The sequence below is a fragment of the Pristiophorus japonicus genome, chromosome 27 (assembly GCF_044704955.1).
Source record: "Pristiophorus japonicus isolate sPriJap1 chromosome 27, sPriJap1.hap1, whole genome shotgun sequence".
Taxonomy (NCBI): domain Eukaryota; kingdom Metazoa; phylum Chordata; class Chondrichthyes; family Pristiophoridae; genus Pristiophorus; species Pristiophorus japonicus.
This window is the reverse complement of record NC_092003.1, coordinates 3,973,597-3,994,190: the sequence shown is the minus strand read 5'-3', so window position 1 is coordinate 3,994,190 and position 20,594 is coordinate 3,973,597. Positions and strand designations below refer to the sequence as shown.

Genomic DNA, 20,594 nt, shown 5'->3' with positions numbered 1-20,594 from the left:
AACTCAACATCCAGGGGTATTCAGCATTTAGGAAGGATAGATAGAAAGGAAAAGGAGGCGGGGTGGCGTTGCTGGTTAAAGAGGAAATCAATGCAATTGTAAGGAAGGACATTAGCCTGGATGATGTGGAATCGGTATGGGTGGAGCTGCGGAATTCCAAAGGGCAGAAAATGCTAGTGGGAGTTGTGTATAGACCACCAAATAGTAGGGGTGAGGTTGGGGACAGCATCAAACAAGAAATAAGGGATGTGTGCAATAAAGGTACAGCAGTACTCATGGGCGACTTTAATCTACATATAGATTGGGCTAACCTAACTGGTAGCAATGCGGTGGAGGAGGATTTCCTGGAGTGTATTAAGGATGGTTTTCTAGACCAATATGTCGAGGAACCAACCAGGGAGCTGGCCATCCTAGACTGGGTGATGTGTAATGAGAAGGGACTAATTAGCAATCTTGTTGTGCGAGGCACTTTGAGGAAAAGTGACCGTAATATAGTCGAATTCCTTACTAAGATGGAGAGTGACAAAGTTAATTCGGAAACTAGGGTCCTGAACTTAAGGAAAGGTAACTTCATAGAAACATAGAAAATAGGTGCAGGAGTAGGCCATTCGGCCCTTCTAGCCTGCACCGCCATTCAATGAGTTCATGGCTGAACATGCAACTTCAGTACCCCATTCCTGCTTTCTCGCCATACCCCTTGATCCCCCGAGTAGTAAGGACTTCATCTAACTCCCTTTTGAATATACTTAGTGAATTGGCCTCAATTACTTTCTGTGGCAGAGAATTCCACAGGTTCACCACTCTCTGGGTGAAGAAGTTTCTCCTCATCTCGGTCCTAAATGGCTTACCCCTTATCCTTAGACTGTGACCCCTGGTTCTGGACTTCCCCAACATCGGGAACATTCTTCCTGCATCTAACCTGTCTAAACCCGTCAGAATTTTAAACGTTTCTATGAGGTCCCCTCTCATTCTTCTGAACTCCAGTGGTACGAGGTGTGAATTGGCTAGAATAGACTGTCAGAGGATACTTAAAGGGTTGACGGTGGATAGGCAATGGCAAACATTTAAAGATCACATGGATGAACTTCAGCAATTGTACATCCCTGTCTGGAGTAAAAATAAAACGGAGAAGGTGGCTCAACCATGGCGAACAAGGGAAATTAAGGATAGTGTTAAAATCAAGGAAGAGGCATATAAATTGGCTAGAAAAAGCAACAAACCTGAGGACTGGGAGAAATTTAGAGTTCAACAGAGGAGGACTAAGGGTTTAATTAAGAAGGGGAAAATAGAGTACAAGAGGAAGCTTGCAGGGAACATAAAAACTGACTGCAAAAGCTTCTATAAATATGTGAAGAGAAAAAGATTAGTAAAGACAAACGTAGGTCCCTTGCAGTCGGATTCAGGTGAATTTATAATGGGGAACAAAGAAATGGCAGACCAATTGAATCAATATTTCGGTTCTGTCTTCACAAAGGAAGGCACAAATAACCTTCCGGAAGTACTAGGGAACCGAGGGTCTAGTGAGAAGGAGGAACTGAAGGATATCCTTATTCGGCGGGAAATTGTGTCAGGGAAATTGATGGGATTAAAGGCCGATAAATCCCCGGGTCCTGATAGTCTGCATCCCAGAGTAGTCAAGGAAGTGGCCCTAGAAATAGTGGATGCATTGGTGATCATTTTCCAACAATCTATCGACTCTGGATCAGTTCCTATGGATTGGAGGGTAGCTAATGTAACACCACTTTTTTAAAAAGGAGGGAGAGAGAAAGCGGGTAATTATAGACCGGTTAGCCTGACATCAGTAGTGGGGAAAATGTTGGAATCAATCATTAAGGATGAAATAGCAGCCCATTTGGAAAGCAGTGATAGGATCGGACCGAGTGAGCATGGATTTATGAAAGGGAAATCATGCTTGACGAATCTTCTGGAATTTTTTGAGGATGTAACTAGTAGAGTGGACAAGGAAGAACCAGTGGATGTGGTGTATTTGGACTTTCAAAAGGCTTTTGACAAGGTCCCACACAAGAGATTGGTGTGCAAAATCAAAGCACATGGTATTGGGGGGTAATGTACTAACATGGATAGAGAACTGGTTAGCAGACAGGAAGCAGAGAATCGGGATAAATGGGTCCTTTTCAGAACGGCAGGCAGTTACTAGTGGGGTGCCGCAGGGATCAGTGCTGGGACCCCAGCTCTTTACAATATGCATTAACGATTTTGATGAAGGAATAGAGTGTAATATCTCCAAGTTTGCGGATGACACGAAACTGGGTGGCGGTGTGAGCTGTGAGGAGGACGCTGAGAGGCTGCAGGGTGACTTGGACAGATTAGGTGAGTGGGCAAATACATGGCAGATGCAGTATAATGTGGATAAATGTGAGGTTATCCATTTTGGGGGCAAAAACACGAAGGCAGAATATTATCTGAATGGCAGCAGACTAGAAAAAGGGGAGATGCAACGAGACCTGGGTGTCATGGTTCATCAGTCACTGAAAGGTGGCATGCAGGTACAGCAGGCGGTAAAGAAGGCAAATGGTATGTTGGCCTTCATAGCTAGGGGATTTGAATATAGGAGCAGGGAGATCTTACTGCAGTTGTACAGGGCCTTAGTGAGGCCTTACCTGGAATATTGTGTTCAGTTTTGGTCTCCTAATCTGAGGAAGGACGTTCTTGCTATTGAGGGAGTGCAGCGATGGTTCACCAGACTGATTCCCGGGATGGCTGGACTGACATATGAGGAGAGACTGGATCAACTGGGCCTTTAGTCACTGGAGTTTAGAAGGATGAGAGGGGATCTCACAGAAACATAAGATTCTGACGGGACTGGACACGTTAGATGCGGGAAGAATGTTCTCGATGTTGGGGAAGTCCAGAACCAGGGGACACAGTCTTAGGATAAGGGGTAGGCCATTTAGGACCGAGATGAGAAGAAACTTCTTCACTCAGAGAGTTGTTAACCTGTGGAATTCCCTGCCGCAGAGAGTTGTTGGTGCCAGTTCATTGGATATATTCAAGAGGGAGTTAGATATGGCCCTTACGGTTAAGGGGATCAAGGGGTATGGAGAAAAAGCAGGAAAGGAGTACTGAGGTGAATGATCAGCCATGATCTTATTGAATGGCGGTGCAGGCTCGAAGGGCCGAATGGCCTACTCCTGCACCTCCTTTCTATGTTTCTATGTATCCCAAGATTCAGAGTAAACAGTTTTTACAGCTCAGCTGAACTAGACACATGTGCGTTTAGCATTATGCCGTGAAAGCTGATACAAAGTTCCTTTTGGTTTGTCTGTGTGTAGACCAGAGGTACAACCACCCCAACGGAGCCCTTTACATGAGGGACACCCCTGAGGGTGAGGCTTGCTACAGGATACTGGCCATCAGCCAGCCCAACATCGCACCGGAGGTCTTGGCAAAGATGAACAGGCCGAGCACGCTGACAGAAAAGGCCCAAATCCACAACAGGTAAGAGTGGCGGCATCTTACAGGGCCGTCGATCCGTCCTCGGAAAACACGACAGAATCACGGGGAAATAGTGAGGGCGGGCGGAAGGGAACTTTCCTCCACAACGTGTGCTGCATCGCAACAGTCAGTAATGAGATTTACATTCGATTCTTTAAGTGCAACATGCTCTCCGCCAAGAGTGAGCATTCTGGGTTTGGAGGGATAAGAGAGTCGCAGGGTCTGAGTCAAACCTGCAACTAGGATTGTGCAAACTCACAATAGCTTATAATCCCGTCCTCCACCTTCGATACCCAGGACTGCGGCTGATTCGTGTCAATTCGGGGCTTGTTCAGACCTGCTCGGGTTTTGATGTTGACAGTACAGGAGCTGTGATTTAATATTGTGAATTGAAACCTTTAGTCCAGCACCCATCCCTGCTCCCTCTTTTTACCCTCCGTCTACCACTCCCACTCCCTCTCCCTCCCTCGCATTCTCCTTCCCTCTCCCTTGCCCCCTCCATCTCCCTCTCGCTACCCTCCGTCTTCCTCTTCCTCTCCCTCTCCCCCTCTCACTACCGCTCCCTCTCCTCCCACTCCCACTCATAGAAACATGGGAAATAGGTGCAGGAGTAGGCCATTCGGCCCTTTGAGCCTGCACCACCATTCGATAAGATCATGGCTGATCTTTCCCTCAGTACCCCTTTCCTGCTTTCTCTCCATACCCCTTGATCCCTTTGGCCGTAAGGGCCATATCTAACTCCCTCTTGAATATATCCAATGAACTGGCATCAACAACTCTCTGCAGCAGGGAATTCCACAGGTTAACAACTCTCTGAGTGAAGAAGTTTCTCCTCATCTCAGTCCTAAATGGCCTACCCCTTATCCTAAGACTGTGTCCCCTGGTTCTGGACTTCCCCAACATCGGGAACAATCTACCCGCATCTAACCTGTCCCGTCCCGTCAGAATCTTATATGTTTCTATGAGATCCCCTCTCATCCTTCTAAACTCCAATGTATAAAGGTCCAGTTGATCCAGTCTCTCCTCATATCTCAGTCCGGCCATCCCGGAAATCAGTCTGGTGAACCTTCGCTGCACTCCTTCAATAGCAGAACGTCCTTCCTCAGATTAGGAGACCAAAACTGAACACAATATTCCAGGTGAGGCCTCACCAAGGCCCTGTACAACTGCAGTAAGACCTCCCTGCTCCTATACTCAAATCCCCTCGCTATGAAGGCCAACCTACCATTTGCCTTCTTCACCGCCTGCTGTACCTGCATGCCAACTTTCAATGACTGATGAACCATGTCACCTCGGTCTCGTTGCATCTCCCCTTTTCCTAATCTGCCACCATTCAAATAATAATCTGTCTCACATTTATCCAGATTATACTGCATCTGCCATGCATTTGCCCACTCACCTAACCTGTCTAAGTCACCTTGCAGCCTCTTAGCGTTCCCCTCACAGCTCACACCGCCACCCAGTTTAGTGTCATCTGCAAACTTAGAGATATTACACTCAATTCCTTCATCCAAATCATTGATGTATATTGTAAAGAGCTGGGGTCCCAGCACTGATCCCTGCGGCACTCCACTAGTCACTGCCTGCCATTTTGAAAAGGACCCGTTTATCCTGACTCTCTGCTTCCTGTCTGCCAACCAGTTCTCTATCCACGTCAGTATATAACCCCCAATACTATGTGCTTTGATTTTGCACACCAATCTCTTGTGTGGGACCTTGTCAAAAGCCTTTTGAAAGTCCAAATACACCACATCCACTGGTTCTCCCTTGTCCACTCTATTAGTTACATCCTCAAAAAATTCCAGAAGATTCGTCAAGCATGATTTCCCTTTCATAAATCCATGCTAACTTGGACCGATCCTGTCACTGCTTTCCAAATGCGCTGCTATTTCATCCTTAATAATTGATTCCAACATTTTCCCCACCACTGATGTCAGGCTAACCGGTCTGTAATTACCCGCTTTCTCTCGCCCTCCCTTTTTAAAAAGTGGTGTTACATTAGCTACCCGCCAGTCCATAGGAACTGATCCCGAGTCGATAGACTGTTGGAAAATGATCACCAATGCATCCACTATTTCTCGGGCCACTTCCTTAAGTACTCTGGCATGTGGACTATCAGGCCCTGGGGATTTAACAGCCTTCAATCCCATCAATTTCCCTGACACAATTTCCCGCCTAATAAGGATATCCTTCAGTTCCTCCTTCTCACTAGACCCTCGGTCCCCTAGTACTTCCGGAAGGTTATTTGTGTCTTTCATCATGAAGACAGAACCAAAGTATTTGTTCAGTTGGTCTGTCATTTCTTTGTTCCCCATTATAAATTCACCTGAATCCGACTGCGTTTGTCTTCACTAACCTTTTTCTCTTCACATATCTATAGAAGTTTTTGCAGTCAGTTTTTATGTTCCTGGCAAGCTTCTTCTCGTACTCTATTTTCCCCCTCTTAATTAAACCCTTTGTCCTCCTCTGCTGAATTCTAAATTTCTCCCAGTCCTCAGGTTTGCTGCTTTTTCTGGCCAATTTATATGCCTCTTCCTTGGATTTAACACTATCCTTAATTTCCTTTGTTAGCCACGGTTGAGCCACCTTCCCCGTTTTATTTTTACTCCAGACAGGGATGTACAATTGCTGAAGTTCATCCATGTGATCTTTAAATGTTTGCCATTGCCTATCCACCGTCAACCCTTTAAGTATCATATGCCAGTCTATTCTAGACAATTCACGCCTCAAACCATCGAAGTTACCTTTCCTTAAGTTCAGGACCCTAGTTTCTGAATTAACTGTCATTCTCCATCTTAATAAAGAATTCTACCATGTTATGGTCACTCTTCCCCAAGGGGTCTCGCAAAGATTGCTAATTAGTCCTTTCTTGTTACACATCACCCAGTCTAGGATGGCCAGCTCCCTGATTGGTTCCTCGACATATTGGTCTTGAAAAGCATCCCCAATACACTCCAGGAAATCCTCCTCCACCGCATTGCTACCAGTTTTGTTCGCCCAATCCCTCTCGCTACCCTCCGTCTCCCCACACCCTCGCCCCACTCCCTCGCCCCTCTCCCTCGCCCCTCTCCCTCGCCCCTCTCCCTCGCCCCACTCCCTCGCCTTCTCCCACTCCCCCTCCCTCTCACTACCCCTCCCTCTCACTACCCTCCGTCTCCCGCCCTTCCCTCCTGCCCTCCCCTCCCTCTCGCCACCCTCCGTCTCCCCCTTCCTCTCCCTCTCGCTACCCTTCCTCTCCGTCTCCCCCTTCCTCTCCGTCTCCCCCTCCCCCTCCTTCTCCCGCCCCCCCCTCCTTCTCCCGCCCCCTCCCTCTTTCTCCCTCCCTCTGTCCCCCTCCCCCTCCCCCTCCCCTTCCTTCTCTCCCTCCCCCTCCTTCTCTCCCCCTCCCTCTCTCTCCATCTCCCTGCCCACCTCGCCTTCCACCACTGCCCTCCTTCCTCACCCAGCTCCCTGAGCGCCCCCTCTCCTGCTGTTGTCTCCCCCCCGCCGCCCCCCCCTCCCCCCCACCCGGTGCATCGCTGTGTCCCGGGGCCAGTTGCCCTACACCCACTCCCTCCCCGCCGCCTTCTCTCTCACACTGACAGTTGAGAGAGCGCGGTGTCTGGTTACATAATGTGTGTCCATTTGCATGAACCCCCTCCTCACTTCCTGGGGCTTTTCTTCCGGCAGGTGGCTGGATTCCTCCCGCTCGCTGATGTCACAGGGCATTCATGAGAATGACAAATTGCTGATCCGCTTCAAATATTTCAGCTTCTTCGACCTGGACCCCAAGGTAAGCAGTGGGCAGAGACTGACTGAGCAGTGAGAGTTGGGGAGAGCTGTCACCCACCTCTTCCTGGCTGTAAACTACATTACATAAGAACATAAGAACATAAGAAATAGGAGCAGGAGTAGGCCATACGGACCCCCGAGCCTGCGCCGCCATTTAATACGATCATGGCTGATCTGATCACAGACTCAGCTCTGCTTCCCTGCCCACCCCCTTATCCCCTTATCATTTAAGAAACTCTCTATTTCTGTCTTAAATTTATTCAATGTCCCAGCTTCCACAGCTCTCTGAGGCAGCGAATTCCACAGATTTACAACCCTCTGAGAGAAGAAATTCCTCCTCACCTCTGTTTTAAATGGGCGGCCCCTTATTCTAAGATCGTGGCCCCTAGTTCTAGTCTCAGCCATCAGTGGAAACATCCTCTCTGCATCCACCTTGTCAAGCCCCCTCATAATCTTATACGTTTCGATAAGATCACCTCTCATTCTTCTGAATTCCAATGAGTAGAGGCCCAACCTCCTCAACCTTTCCTCATAAGTCAACCCCCTCATCCCCGGAAGCAACCGAGTGAACCTTCTCTGAACTGCCTCCAAAGCAAGTATATCCTTTCGTAAATATGGAAACCAAAATTGCACGCAGTATTCCACGTGTGGCCTCACCAATACCTTATATAGCTGTAGTACGACTTTCCTGCTTTTATACTCCATCCCCTTTGCAATAAAGGCCAAGATACATTGGCCTTCCTGATCACTTGCTGTACCTGCATACTATCCTTTTGTGTTTCATGCACAAGTACCCCCAGGTCCCGCTTACTGCGGCACTTTGCAATCTTTCTTCATTTAAATAATAGCTTGCTCTTTGATTTTTTTTCTGCCAAAGTGCATGACCTCACACTTTCCAACATTATACTCCATCTGCCAAATTTTTGCCCACTCACTTAGCCCGTCTATGTCCTTTTGCAGATTTTTTGTGTCCTCCTCACACATTGCTTTTCCTCCCATCTTTGTATCATCAGCAAACTTGGCTACAGTACACTCAGTCCCTTCTTCCAAGTCGTTAATATATATTGTAAATAGTTGGGGCCCCTGCACTGATCCCTGCGGCACCCCACTAGTTACTGGTTGCCAACCAGAGAATGAACCAGTTATCCCGACTCTCTGTTCTCTGTTAGGTAGCCAATCATCTATCCATGCTAATATATTACCCCCAACCCAGTAACCTTTTATGTGGCACCTTGTCAAATGCCTTCTGGAAGTCCAAATACACCACATCCACTGGTTCCCCTTTATCCACCCTATTCGTTACATCCTCAAAGAACTCCAGCAAATTTGTCAAACATGACTTTCCCTTCATAAATCCATGCTGACTCTGCCTGACTGAATTTTGCTTTTCCAAATGTCCTGCTAGTGCTTCTTTAATAATGGACTCCAACATTTTCCCAACCACAGATGTTAGGCTACAACTGTACTTTGTTTGGCTGTAAAGCGTTTGGGACATTTGCATATCTGCATGCTCCCCTTTCTCTGTCTGTCTGTGTCTCTCTGCCTGTCTCTCTTTCTGCCTGTATCAGATGCTCTTACTCTCCAGGGTGGAGTCAGTCTGGTCCACCCTGTACTGTCTCTCTTGTACCTGCTGTCCTGGAATGAACGGCAGGCTTGCTTGAACAGCTCAGTGGTGATTCTGAAAGTGGCTAAGAGGTGTGAAGGTTCAGAACCTCACGGTCCAGTGGGGGAGAAGTCAATCTCCTGGCCACGTTGCCGAGGCGACACGAGGAAAAAACATTTTTTACACAACGAGTGGTTGGAATTTGGAATGCACTGCCTGAAAGGGCGGGAGATACAGATTCAATAGTAGCCTTCAAAACGGATTTGGATAAATACTTGAAGGAGAAAAAAAGTGCAGAGATACTGGGAAAGAGCCGGGGGAGTGGGACTAACTGGACTGCTCTTTGAAAGAGCCAGCGCAGAGTGGATGGGCCGAATGGCCTCCCTCTCTGCTGTAATGTTCTATGATTCTATATTTGGAATGTGTCCCTGGTAAATACAGTACTCCCTAGATCGGAGAATGCAATATTTCAGAGTATGAAGTTAACCACAAAACCACGACGTTTGATCCCCTAACTTGTTGCCGTCTCTTGTCCTTCAGTATGACGTGGTGCGGATAAACCAGCTGTATGAGCAGGCGCGATGGGCTGTCCTCCTCGAGGAGATCGAGTGTACAGAGGAGGAGATGATGATGTTTGCAGCTCTGCAGGTACGAGACCTTTCAGCACATACAGAGTAAAGCTCCCTCTGCATTGTCCCATCAAACACTCCCAGGGCAGGTACAGGGGGTTAGATACTGAGTAAAGCTCCCTCTACACTGTCCCATCAAACACTCCCAGGGCAGGTACAATGGGTTAGATACAGAGTAAAGCTCCCTTCTACACTGTCCCATCAAACACTCCCAGGGCAGGTATAGCACGGGGTTAGATACAGAGTAAAGCTCCCTCTACACTGTCCCATCAAACACTCCCAGGGCAGGTACAGGGGGTTAGATACAGAGTAAAGCTCCCTCTACACTGTCCCATCAAACACTCCCAGGGCAGGTACAGCACGGGGTTAGATACAGAGTAAAGCTCCCCCTACATTGTCCCATCAAACACTCCCAGGGCAGTTACAGGGGGTTAGATACAGAGTAAAGCTCCCTCTACACTGTCCCATCAAACACTCCCAGGGCAGGTACAGGGGGTTAGATACAGAGTAAAGCTCCCTCTACACTGTCCCATCAAACACTCCCAGGGCAGGTACAGCACGGGTTAGATACAGAGTAAAGCTCCCTCTACACTGTCCCATCAAACACTCCCTCAGCAGGTACAGAATGTGTTTGATACCTGTGCTGCTGTGTCCGAGCCATGAGATGCCACATAAATGGTTACTGCACAAGATAAGAGCTTACGGGGTAGGGGGTTATATATGAGCATGGATAGAGGATTGGCTAACTAACAGAAAACAGAGAGTTGGGATAAACGGGTCTATTTCCGGTTGGCAAACAGTGACTAGTGGGGTGCCGCAGGGATCGGTGTTGGGGCCTCAACTATTTACAATCTATATGAATGACTTGGATGAAGGGACCAAGTGTGATGTAGCCAAATTCGCTGATGATACAAAGATAGGTGGGAAAGCAAGTTGTGAGGAAGACTGGAATCTACAAAGGGATTATAGATAGGCTCGGTGAGTGAGCAAAAATTTGGCAGATGGAGCAAAATGTGGGTAAATAAAAAAGCAAATTACTATTTAAATGGGGAGAGATTACAAATTGCTGCAGTACAGAGGGACCTGGGGGTCCTTGTGCATGAAACACAAAAAGTTAGCAAGCAGGTACAGCAAGTGATCAGGAAGGCAAATGGAATGTTGGCCTTTATTGCAAGGGGGAATAAAGTATAAAAGCAGGGAAGTCCTGCTACAACTGTACAGGGTATTGGTGAGACCACACCTGGAGTACTGCGTACAGTTTTGGTCTCCTTATTTAAGGAGGGATATACTTGCATTGGAGGCAGTTCAGAGAAGGTTCACGAGGTTGATTCCTGAGATGAGGGGGTTGTCATGTGAAGAAAGGTTGAACAGGTTGGGCCTGTACTCATTGGAGTTTAGAAGAATGAGAGGTGATCCTATTGAAACATATAAGATTCTGAGGCGGCTCGACAAGGTAGATGCAGAGAGGATGTTTCCCCTCGTGGAGAATCTCGAACTAGGGGGCATAGTTTCAGAATAAGGGGTCGCCCATTTAAGACAGAGATGAGGAGGAATTTCTTGTCTGAGGGTTGTAAATCTGTGGAATTCTCTGCCCCATAGAGCTGTGGAGGCTGGGTCATTGAATAAATTTAAAGTGGAGATACAAATTTTTGAGTGATAAGGGAGTCGAAGGGTTATGGGGAGCGGGCAGGGAAGTGGAGTTGAGGCCAGGATCGGATCAGCCATGATCTTATTGAATGGCGGAGCAGGCTCGAGGGGCCTTATGGCCAACTCCTGCTCCTATTTCTTATGTTCTTGTGTAAGATGGGAGCCGGCTAGGACAGCAGTCGCTCTGGTCCTGCCGTTCTGCAGTCCCTGGCCTGAGAGACAAGGTAGGGATCAGCAATGGGGATCAGCAGGGGAGGAAATAGAGTTGCTCCCACAGTTTGTGCCGTGGAAACTTTACCCTAACTGCCTTTTCCAGGAAATGCAGCTAATGTCATTTTTTTAAAAATTCCAGTACCACATAAACAAACGTTCACAGTCAGGGGAGGCCGAGGAGGTTCACAAGGACACAGAGTTGGATGAAGTGGAAGCTGCCCTCTCCATACTGGAGGTTAAACTGGAGGGATCGAACCCAAAGGATGTCCTGGTAAGAGTGGACTATGTCTCAATGTAGACCTTGCGCTGGTGTGTATGTGTGTGTGTGTGTGTGTGTATGTGTATCTGTTGTCTGTATACGTTCCTCTTTGTGTATGTGTGTATCTTCATGTACATGCATACATCTGTCTTTGTATATATTTGCGTGTGTGTGTGTGTGTGTTTTTAAGCTGCATAGGATTACATAGGATACACGGCACAGAAACAGGCCGTTGGGCCTAAGCAGTCCGTGCTGGCGTTTATGCTCCACTCGAGCCTCCTCCCGTCTTTCCTCATCTAAATCTATCAGCATAACCCTCTATTCCCTTCTCCCTCACCTTAAATGCATCTATACTATTCGCTTCAAGCACTCCCTGTGGCAACGAGTTCCACATTCTCACCACTCTGGGGAAAGACGTTTCTCTGAATTCCCCTATTGGATTTCTTGCTGACTATCTTATATCGATAGCCTCTAGTTATGCTCTTCCCCACAAGTGGAAACACTCTCTCTGTAGCCACTCGAACAAAACCTGTCATCATTTTAAAGACCTCTATTAGGTCACCCTTTCCTGATACAGGCAACTCTCGATTATCCGCACACGGATCCAACGGGAAACCATTGTAATGGGATTTAAAATTTCGGCCTGGGAAGGCATCGGGTTTTAACTTTATAATGTCAATCGCTCTAACGGAGAAGTCGTTTACCCAGCATAGCCCAATCCCCGAGGGAGCCGGATAATCGAGAGTTGCCTGTGTGTATATATATCTAAATATATATATATCTATATCCTCGCATTTCTGGTATCATCCTTGTAAATCTTCTCTGCGCCCTCTCCAATGCCTCGACATCCTTTTTATGATGTGGCGACCAGAACTGCATGCAGTGCTCCAAGTGTGATGACTTGCATGTGCGTGACTTTAGTAACGTGTGCATGACTTTAGTAACGTGTGCGTGACTTTAGTTGTGTGACTTTAGTAACGTGTGCGTGACTTTAGTTGCGTGACTTTAGTAACGTGTGCGTGACTTCAGTTGCGTGACTTTAGTAACGTGTGTGACTTTAGTAACGTGTGCATGACTTTAGTTGTGTGACTTTAGTAACGTGTGTGTGACTTTAGATGTGTGACTTTAGTAACGTGTGTGACTTTAGTAACGTGTGCATGACTTTAGTTGTGTGACTTTAGTAACGTGTGCGTGACTTCAGTTGCGTGACTTTAGTAACGTGTGTGACTTTAGTAACGTGTGCATGACTTTAGTTGTGTGACTTTAGTAACGTGTGTGTGACTTTAGTTGTGTGACTTTAGTAACGTGTGCGTGACTTTAGTTGTGTGACTTTAGTAACGTGTGCGTGACTTTAGTAACGTGTGCGTGACTTTAGTTATGTGTGTGTGACTTTAGTTGTGTGACTTTAGTAACGTGTGCGTGACTTTAGTTATGTGTGTGTGACTTTAGTTGTGTGACTTTAGTAACGTGTGCGTGACTTTAGTTGTGTGTGTGTGACTTTAGTTGTGTGACTTTAGTAACGTGTGTGTGACTTTAGTTGTGTGACTTTAGTAACGTGTGCGTGACTTTAGTAACGTGTGTGTGACTTTAATGTGTGCGTGACTTTAGTTGTGTGACTTTAGTAACGTGTGTGTGACTTTAGTTGTGTGACTTTAGTAACGTGTGCGTGACTTTAGTTGTGTGACTTTAGTAACGTGTGTGACTTTAGTAACGTGTGTGTGACTTTAATGTGTGCGTGACTTTAGTTGTGTGACTTTAGTAACGTGTGTGTGACTTTAGTTGTGTGACTTTAGTAACGTGTGCGTGACTTTAGTAACGTGTGCGTGACTTTAGTTGTGTGACTTTAGTAACGTGTGCGTGACTTTAGTTGTGTGACTTTAGTAACGTGTGTGTGACTTTAGTTGTGTGACTTCAGTAACGTGTGCGTGACTTTAGTTGAGTGTTTAGTTGTGTGACTTTATTTGTGTGTGTTTAGATTGCGGTGTGAGCTAGGGCTACCACTCATGGGTACTATCCAGTGACGCCTGTTGGATAGCCCAAGTGTTAGGAGGCATTCCAGGTCGGGCTTGACTGTGAAGTCTTTTCCAGGACAGATAGCCTGTCAACAAGGCTTGCGCTGGAAGAATGAGGTTGGTGGAGGGTGCCCGGTGCTGATGGGACCGTACAGCAGCACCTTCGGGACAGGGAGGGGGGGGAGAAAGAAATCTGATTACTTTCGCACCCCCTCCCAAGTGTTGGAGAGTGGCGGAGGGTGGGAGGAAGGATGGTCTGGCACTGCGGACGGACTGTAACTCTCTCTGCCTCTTTTCCAGGACAGCATCACCTCGATTCCCGAGCTCAGAGACAACCTCAAGCTCTTCAGGTAAGCTGCACCCCGGGGTGGGGTTTCACAGTGTTCCGGATTGTAGGGTGCAACATCCCGCAGGGTGCCGGCTCGAGTTACATCAGGCCAGCAGGCAAAGAAAGTTCAATGGGGGAAAAGTACATTTAGAATATGGATATTGGAAAAGGTTCTACTCACACCCAGTCCCGCTCACTCATCACCCCCTGTGCTCGCTGCCCCGTGTCCTAACTCGCACCAGGTCCCACTCACCCATCACCCCCTGTGCTCGCTGCCCCGTGTCCTAACTCGCACCGAGTCCCGCTCACTCATCACCCCCTGTGCTTGCTGCCCCGTGTCCTAACTCGCACAGTGTCCCATTCACCCATCACACCTGTGCTCGCTGACTGTGTCCTAACTCAAAAGAACATAAGAACTGGAGCAGGAGTAGGCCATACGGCCCCTCGACCCTGCTCCACCATTCAATAAGATCATGGACTCAGCTCCACTTCCCCGCCCGCTCCCCATAATCCCTTATCGTATAAGAAACTGTCCATTTCCGTCTTAAATTTATTCAGTATCCCAGCCTCCACAGCTCTCTGAGGCAGCGAATTCCACAGATTTACAAACCTCTGAGAGAAGAAATTTCTCCTCATCTCAGTTTTAAATGGGCGGCCCCTTATTCTAAGATCATGCCCTCTAGTTCTAGTCTCCCCCCCATCAGTGGAAACATCCTCTCTGCACCCTCATAATCTTATACACTTCAATAAGATCACCTCACATTCTTCTGAATTCCAATGAGTAGAGGCCCAACCTACTCAACCTTTCCTCATAAGTCAACCCCCTTATGCCCGGAATCAACCTTCTCTGAACTACCCCCAAAGCAAGTATATTCTTTCGTAAATATGGAAACCAAAACTGCACGCAGTATTCCAGGTGTGGCCTCACCAATACCCTGTATAACTGGAGCAAGACTTCCCTGTTTTTATACTCCATCCCCTTTGCAATAAAGGCCAAGATACCATTGGTCTTTTTGATCACTTGCTGCACCTGTATACTATCCTTTTGTGTTTCATGCACAAGGACCCCCAGGTCCCGCTGTACTGCAGCAATTTGCAATCTTTCTCCATTTAAATAATAACTTGCTCTTTGATTTTTTTCTGCCAAAGTGCACGACCTCACACTTTCCAACATTATACTCCATCTGCCAAATTTTTGCCCACTCATTTAGCCTGTAACTTGCACCAAGTCCCGCTCTCCCGTGTCACCCCTGTGCTTACTGACCTACATTGGCTCCCGGTCCGCCAATGCCTCGATTTCAAAATTCTCATTCATGTTTTCAAATCCATCCATGACCCTCGCCCCTCCCTATCTCTGTAACCTCCTCCAGCCCCACAACCCCCCGAGATGTCTGTGCTCCTCTAATTCTGCCCTCTTGAGTATCCCTGATTATAATCGCTCAACCATTGGTGGCTGTGCCTTCTGTTGCCTGGGCCCCAAGCTCTGGAACTCCCTCCCTAAACCTCTCTACCTCTCTACCTCTCTTTCCTCCTTCAAGACGCTCCTTAAAACCTACCTCTTTGACCAAGCTTTTAATCACCTCTGCTAATTTCTACTTATGCGTCTCGGTGTCAAATTATTATCTCATAACACTCCTGTGAAGTGCCTTGGGATGTTTCACTACGTTAAAGGCGCTATATAAATACAGGTTGTCTATTCCTACTCTGGCGTATTTTAAACGCGTCTCCCCTGGTCCTCCCCAATCGGTCAAACAGGAATAATTTATCCAGAGTTGTGAAATCCCGGTGACCACATTGGATCAACTATCATAGGCAGTCCCTCGAATCGAGGAATGACTTGCTTCCACGCCAGAAAGGATGAGTTCACAGGTGTTTCAGTGAAGGATCCGAACTACATCCTGAAGGGTGGAAGATGCCTGTGGGTGGATTTTTTAATGTGTGGTGGCCGTTGTACACCAGCCACCACACGGGCTTGACAGAGCGAGGTCTTGGTCCAGTAGCAAGAATTAACCAAGACAACTGGAGACCAGCTCTGCTGCACGGACCTAGTGCGCACACACATATCGCAGTGTGGGCTGGGCCCGTGCTGCCCCTGGGCCCTCGCCTCTTCTGGGCCCCGAACTCACGCGTTCCCTGGGCCCTGACCACGTCACTCTACAGTCTCTCGCCGCTCCTTCGCCCCGACCTCGCTGCTCCTGCTGTATCTGCCCATGCTCCAATCACCGACCTGGACCTTGATGACGTCACTCTTCGCTGCCGTCGCCCTCCTGCACCAACTCGCGCTGCTCCCTGGAGTGGTATGCTTGTCGCTCCTTTTATGGCCCCGACCTGCCGCTGATGTAAACTGCCAGTGGGACAGTGAGACAGTCAGGCTCCTTGAAGCAGGGGCACACGGACATTCACACGTGGATCTAATTCTTTTCCCGTTTTCCCTCTCTCCAGGCCCAAGAAGCTGACGCTGAAAGCTTACAAGCAGTACTGGTTCATATTTAAGGAAATGACCATCTCGTGCTACAAAAACCAAGAGGCGTTTGGGGAGCCCATCCAGCAGATGAACCTCAAGGGTGAGGAATTTCGGAAGCTGCTCGGGCATCTGTGGGGGTGGGGTTTGGCGAGGGAGAGAGGGAATTAGACCATCTGCCCCAGAGCGGGTCGTAGAGTGTACACCGTGAGAGGGTGCAGGAAAGATTTTCGAGAGTGGTTCCAGGGATGAGGGACTTCAGTTACGTGGGGAGGCTGGAGAAGAAAAAGACTTTCATTTCTATAGCGCCATTCACAACCCCCGGACGTCTCAGAGCGCTTTACAGCCAGTGAAGTGCTTTTTGAAGTGTGGTCACTGTTGTAATGTAGGAAACGCGGCAGCCAATTTGCGCAAAGCAAGCTCCCACAATGTGATAATGACCCAGATAATCTGTTGTGTTGATTGAGGGATAAATATTGGCCAAGACATCGGGGATAACTCCCCTGCTCTTCTTTGAAATAGTGGCCATGGGATCTTTTCCATCCACCCGAGAGGGCAGACGGGGCCTCGGTTTAACGTCTCATCTGCGGGTCCCAGTGGGGCACCCCAGGGTTAGGAGGGGCAGATTTCCTTCCCCAAAAGAGACATTAATGAACCAGTTGGGGTTTTTAATGCCAATCTCACAGCTTCATGATCACTTTTACTGAGACCAACTTTTTATTAACAGATTTTTATATTATTTACTGAATGTTGGGATCTGAATGCACGGATTGTAAGTCCCGGCCTCTGGATTACTAATACAACAACAATTTGTATTTATATAGCGCCTTTAACACGGTAAAATGTCCCAAGGCACTTCACAAGGAGTGATATCAGTCAGAAATTGACACCAAGCCACATAAGAAGAAATTAGCGCAGGTGACCAAAAGCTGGGTCAAAGAGGTCGGTTTTGAGGAGCGTCTTGAAGGAGGAGAGAGAGGCGGAGAGGTTTAGGGAGGGAGTTCCAGAGCTTGGGGCCCAGGCAACAGAAGGCACGGCCACCGATGGTGGAGCGATTATAATCAGGGATGCTCAGGAGGGCAGAATTTAGAGGAGTGCAGATATCATGGGAGGGTTGTGGGGCTGGAGGAGGTTACAGAGATAGGGAGGGGGCGAGGGCCATGGAGGAATTTGCAAACAAGGATGAGAATTTTGAAAACGAGGTGTTGCTTAACCGGGAGTCAATGTAGGTCAGCGAGCACAGGGGGTGATGGGTGAGCGGGACTCGGTGTGAGTTAGGACACGGGGCAGCAGAGTTTTGGATCACCTCTAGCTTACGCCGGGTAGAATGTGGGAAGCCAGCCAGGACTGCATTGGAATAGTCAAGTCTAGAGGTAACAAAGGCACGGATGAGGGCTTCAGCAGCGGATGAGCTGAGGCAGGGGTGGAGACGGGCGATGTTATGGAGGTGGAAATAGGCGGTCTTAGTTATGACGCAGATATGTGGCCAGAAGCTCATTTCAGGGACAAATATGACACCCAGGTTGCGAACAGTCTGGTTCAGCCTCAGACAGATGCTAGGGAGAGGGATGGAGTCAGTGGCTGGGGAACGCAGTTTGTGGCAGGGACCAAAGACAATCTAGTAACATAACTATACTCCCACTTGGAGGACGTACAATGCGACATACACCAGCAGAGAGAGTGCCTGCATTTCTCTGTCTGACCATCCCAGCTCCCTCACTGAACTCTAACCCTGCCTCAACGTTCTTCCGTCCATTCCCGCCCATTCCCACCTCCCCCTACCCGCCCCGCAGGTTGCGAGGTCGCTCCCGACGTCAACATTGCCGCTCAGAAGTTCTGCATCAAACTACTGATCCCGGCTCCGGAAGGGATGAACGAAGTCATCCTACGCTGTGAGAATGTGAGTTGGGGTACACAGGCTGGGATCGAACTGGGGGGTGGGGAGGCGGTGACTGGGTGTGGTTCATTTGATCTGTAACGGGCTGGGACAGACAGTAGTAAAGGAAGACTTGCATTTCTATAGCGCCTTTCACGACCACCGGACGTCCCAGAACGCCTTACAGCTAATGAAGTACTTTTGGAGTGTAGTCACTGTTGTAATGTGGGAAACGCGGCAGCCAATTTACGCACAGCAAGCTCCCACAAACAGCAATGTGATAATGACCAGATAATCTGTTTTTAGTGATGTTGATTGAGGGTTAACTATTGGTCCCAAGACACCGGGGATAACTCCCTGCTCTTCTTCAAAATAGTGCCATGGGATCTTTTACGTCCACATTAGAGGACTGTGTTTAAAGTCTCATCCAAAAGACGGCACCTCCGACAGTGCGGCGCTCCCTCAGTACTGCCCCTCCGACAGTGCGGCGCTCCTCAGTACTGCCCCTCCGACAGTGCGGTGCTCCCTCAGTACTGCCCCTCCGACAGTGCGGCACTCCCTCAGTACTGCCCCTCCGACAGTGCGGCGCTCCTCAGTACTGCCCCTCCGACAGTGCGGTGCTCCCTCAGTACTGCCCCTCCGACAGTGCGGCGCTCCCTCAGTACTGCCCCTCCGACAGTGCGGCGCTCCTCAGTACTGCCCCTCCGACAGTGCGGCGCTCCTCAGTACTGCCCCTCTGACAGTGCGGTGCTCCCTCAGTACTGCCCCTCCGACAGTGCGGCGCTCCTCAGTACTGCCCCTCCGACAGTGCGCCGCTCCTCAGTACTGCCCCTCCGACAGTGCGATGCTCCCTCAGTACTGCCCCTCCGACAGTGCGGCGCTCCCTCAGTACTGCCCCTCCGACAGTGCGGTGCTCCCTCAGTACTGCCCCTCCGACAGTGCGGCGCTCCCTCAGTACTGGCACTGGAGTGTCAGCCTAGATTTTTTTGTGCTCAAGTCCCTGGTGTGGGACTTGAACGCACAATCTTCTGACTCAGAGGCGAGGGTGCTACGGCTGACACATAGTGGGGCCTTGAGCGCTTTCAGGCCCTGACACAGCAGGAAAATATCAGTATAACTGATGGCCATGGTCTGCTAGCGTGCTTCAAATAATTGCCAATCGCTGTCATGCCACCAGGGGGCAGTGCCCCACAGGCCAGGCTCGGTGCATCCCTCTTGTGGCTGGTCATGGCAGACTCCTGGGACAACATGAGCTGCCTCCTTCCGCCTCTCAGCTGGGGAGCAATACATGGCACAGAGAGAGAGAGAGGTACAGGCGAAAAGGGGGTGGCTGGCCATTGGGGGTGCGGGGGTCAGGACGAGAAGAGTTAAGCACTGTCCCGACTTAAAGGGGACAGCACAGGGCTCTGCCTGCTGTGGTACCGAGCCACGCGGAGCGGTGAAGTCGAATTAACGTCCCGCGCCAAGTCAGTGGAGGCGGCGGCGGGACCTACCTTTGGGCCTCAGTACCCATGGGTTAGGAAGGGGTAAAGCTGCCAAGGCTCCTGCTACTGATTGCCATCCACTGAATTCCTGCTGTCATCATCCTAAGCAGTCCCTCGAATCGAGGATGACTTGCTTCCACATCAAAAAGTTCCGGATCCCGAACTACATCCTGAAGGGTGGAAGATGCCTGTGGGTGGATTTTTTTAACGTGGGGTGGCTGGTGTCTTGACAGAGCTGGGTCTTGGTCCAGTGGCAAGGGTTAACCAGGACGACTGGAGACCAGCTCTGCTGCACGGACCTAGTGCGCACACATATTGCACAGTGTGGGCTGGGCCCGTGCTGCCCCTAGGCCCTCGCCTCTTCTCGCCCTGAACTCACGCCTCTCCTGGGCCCCGATCACGTCCCTCTACGGTCTCTTGCCGCTCCTGCGCCCTGACCTCGTCGCTCCTGCGGTAGCTGCTGCTCCAATCACCGACCTGGATCTTGGTGATGTCCCTCTTCACTGCCGTTGCTCTCCTGCTCCAGCACGTGCTGCTCCCTGGAGTGGTGCACCTCCACACTGCTCCTTCCGCCTCCCCGGCCTGCTCCGATGGCGCTCGCAGGCCGGGAGCCGCTCAGTCTGCTGGGCCTAGCCGCCACGCTGCACCTTCTGCTCCCCGGCCTGCTGAGGAGAGTGTGTGGCTCTCGGGGTGGGGGTGGGGGGATGTGATGCCCTCTGAAGTTGAATAGCCAGGCGGCACTCGCTCTGTAACCTCGCACGAGGAGCGGCTACCTGGGCAAGGTGACGGTGGGATGGTACTTCGGCAAGAGTTAGAAGAGTGGGTTGGGGGAAAAGTGGAGCAAAATCTGTTTTT

General features: G+C 49.4%; 1 protein-coding gene across 3 annotated transcripts in view; it reads left to right on the top strand.

Moving 5' to 3' along the window:
• LOC139239425 (fermitin family homolog 3-like) overlaps window positions 1–20,594 on the top strand; it is a 65,670-nt gene that overhangs the window by 34,219 nt on the left and 10,857 nt on the right. For all 3 annotated transcript variants that reach the window (XM_070868153.1, XM_070868151.1, XM_070868152.1), the window contains 7 exons: window positions 3,294–3,459; window positions 7,126–7,228; window positions 9,371–9,478; window positions 11,459–11,590; window positions 13,891–13,940; window positions 16,361–16,482; window positions 18,173–18,279. In XM_070868153.1, the coding sequence (XP_070724254.1) occupies window positions 3,294–3,459; window positions 7,126–7,228; window positions 9,371–9,478; window positions 11,459–11,590; window positions 13,891–13,940; window positions 16,361–16,482; window positions 18,173–18,279 (788 nt within the window). The remainder of the gene's footprint in view (window positions 1–3,293; window positions 3,460–7,125; window positions 7,229–9,370; window positions 9,479–11,458; window positions 11,591–13,890; window positions 13,941–16,360; window positions 16,483–18,172; window positions 18,280–20,594) is intronic.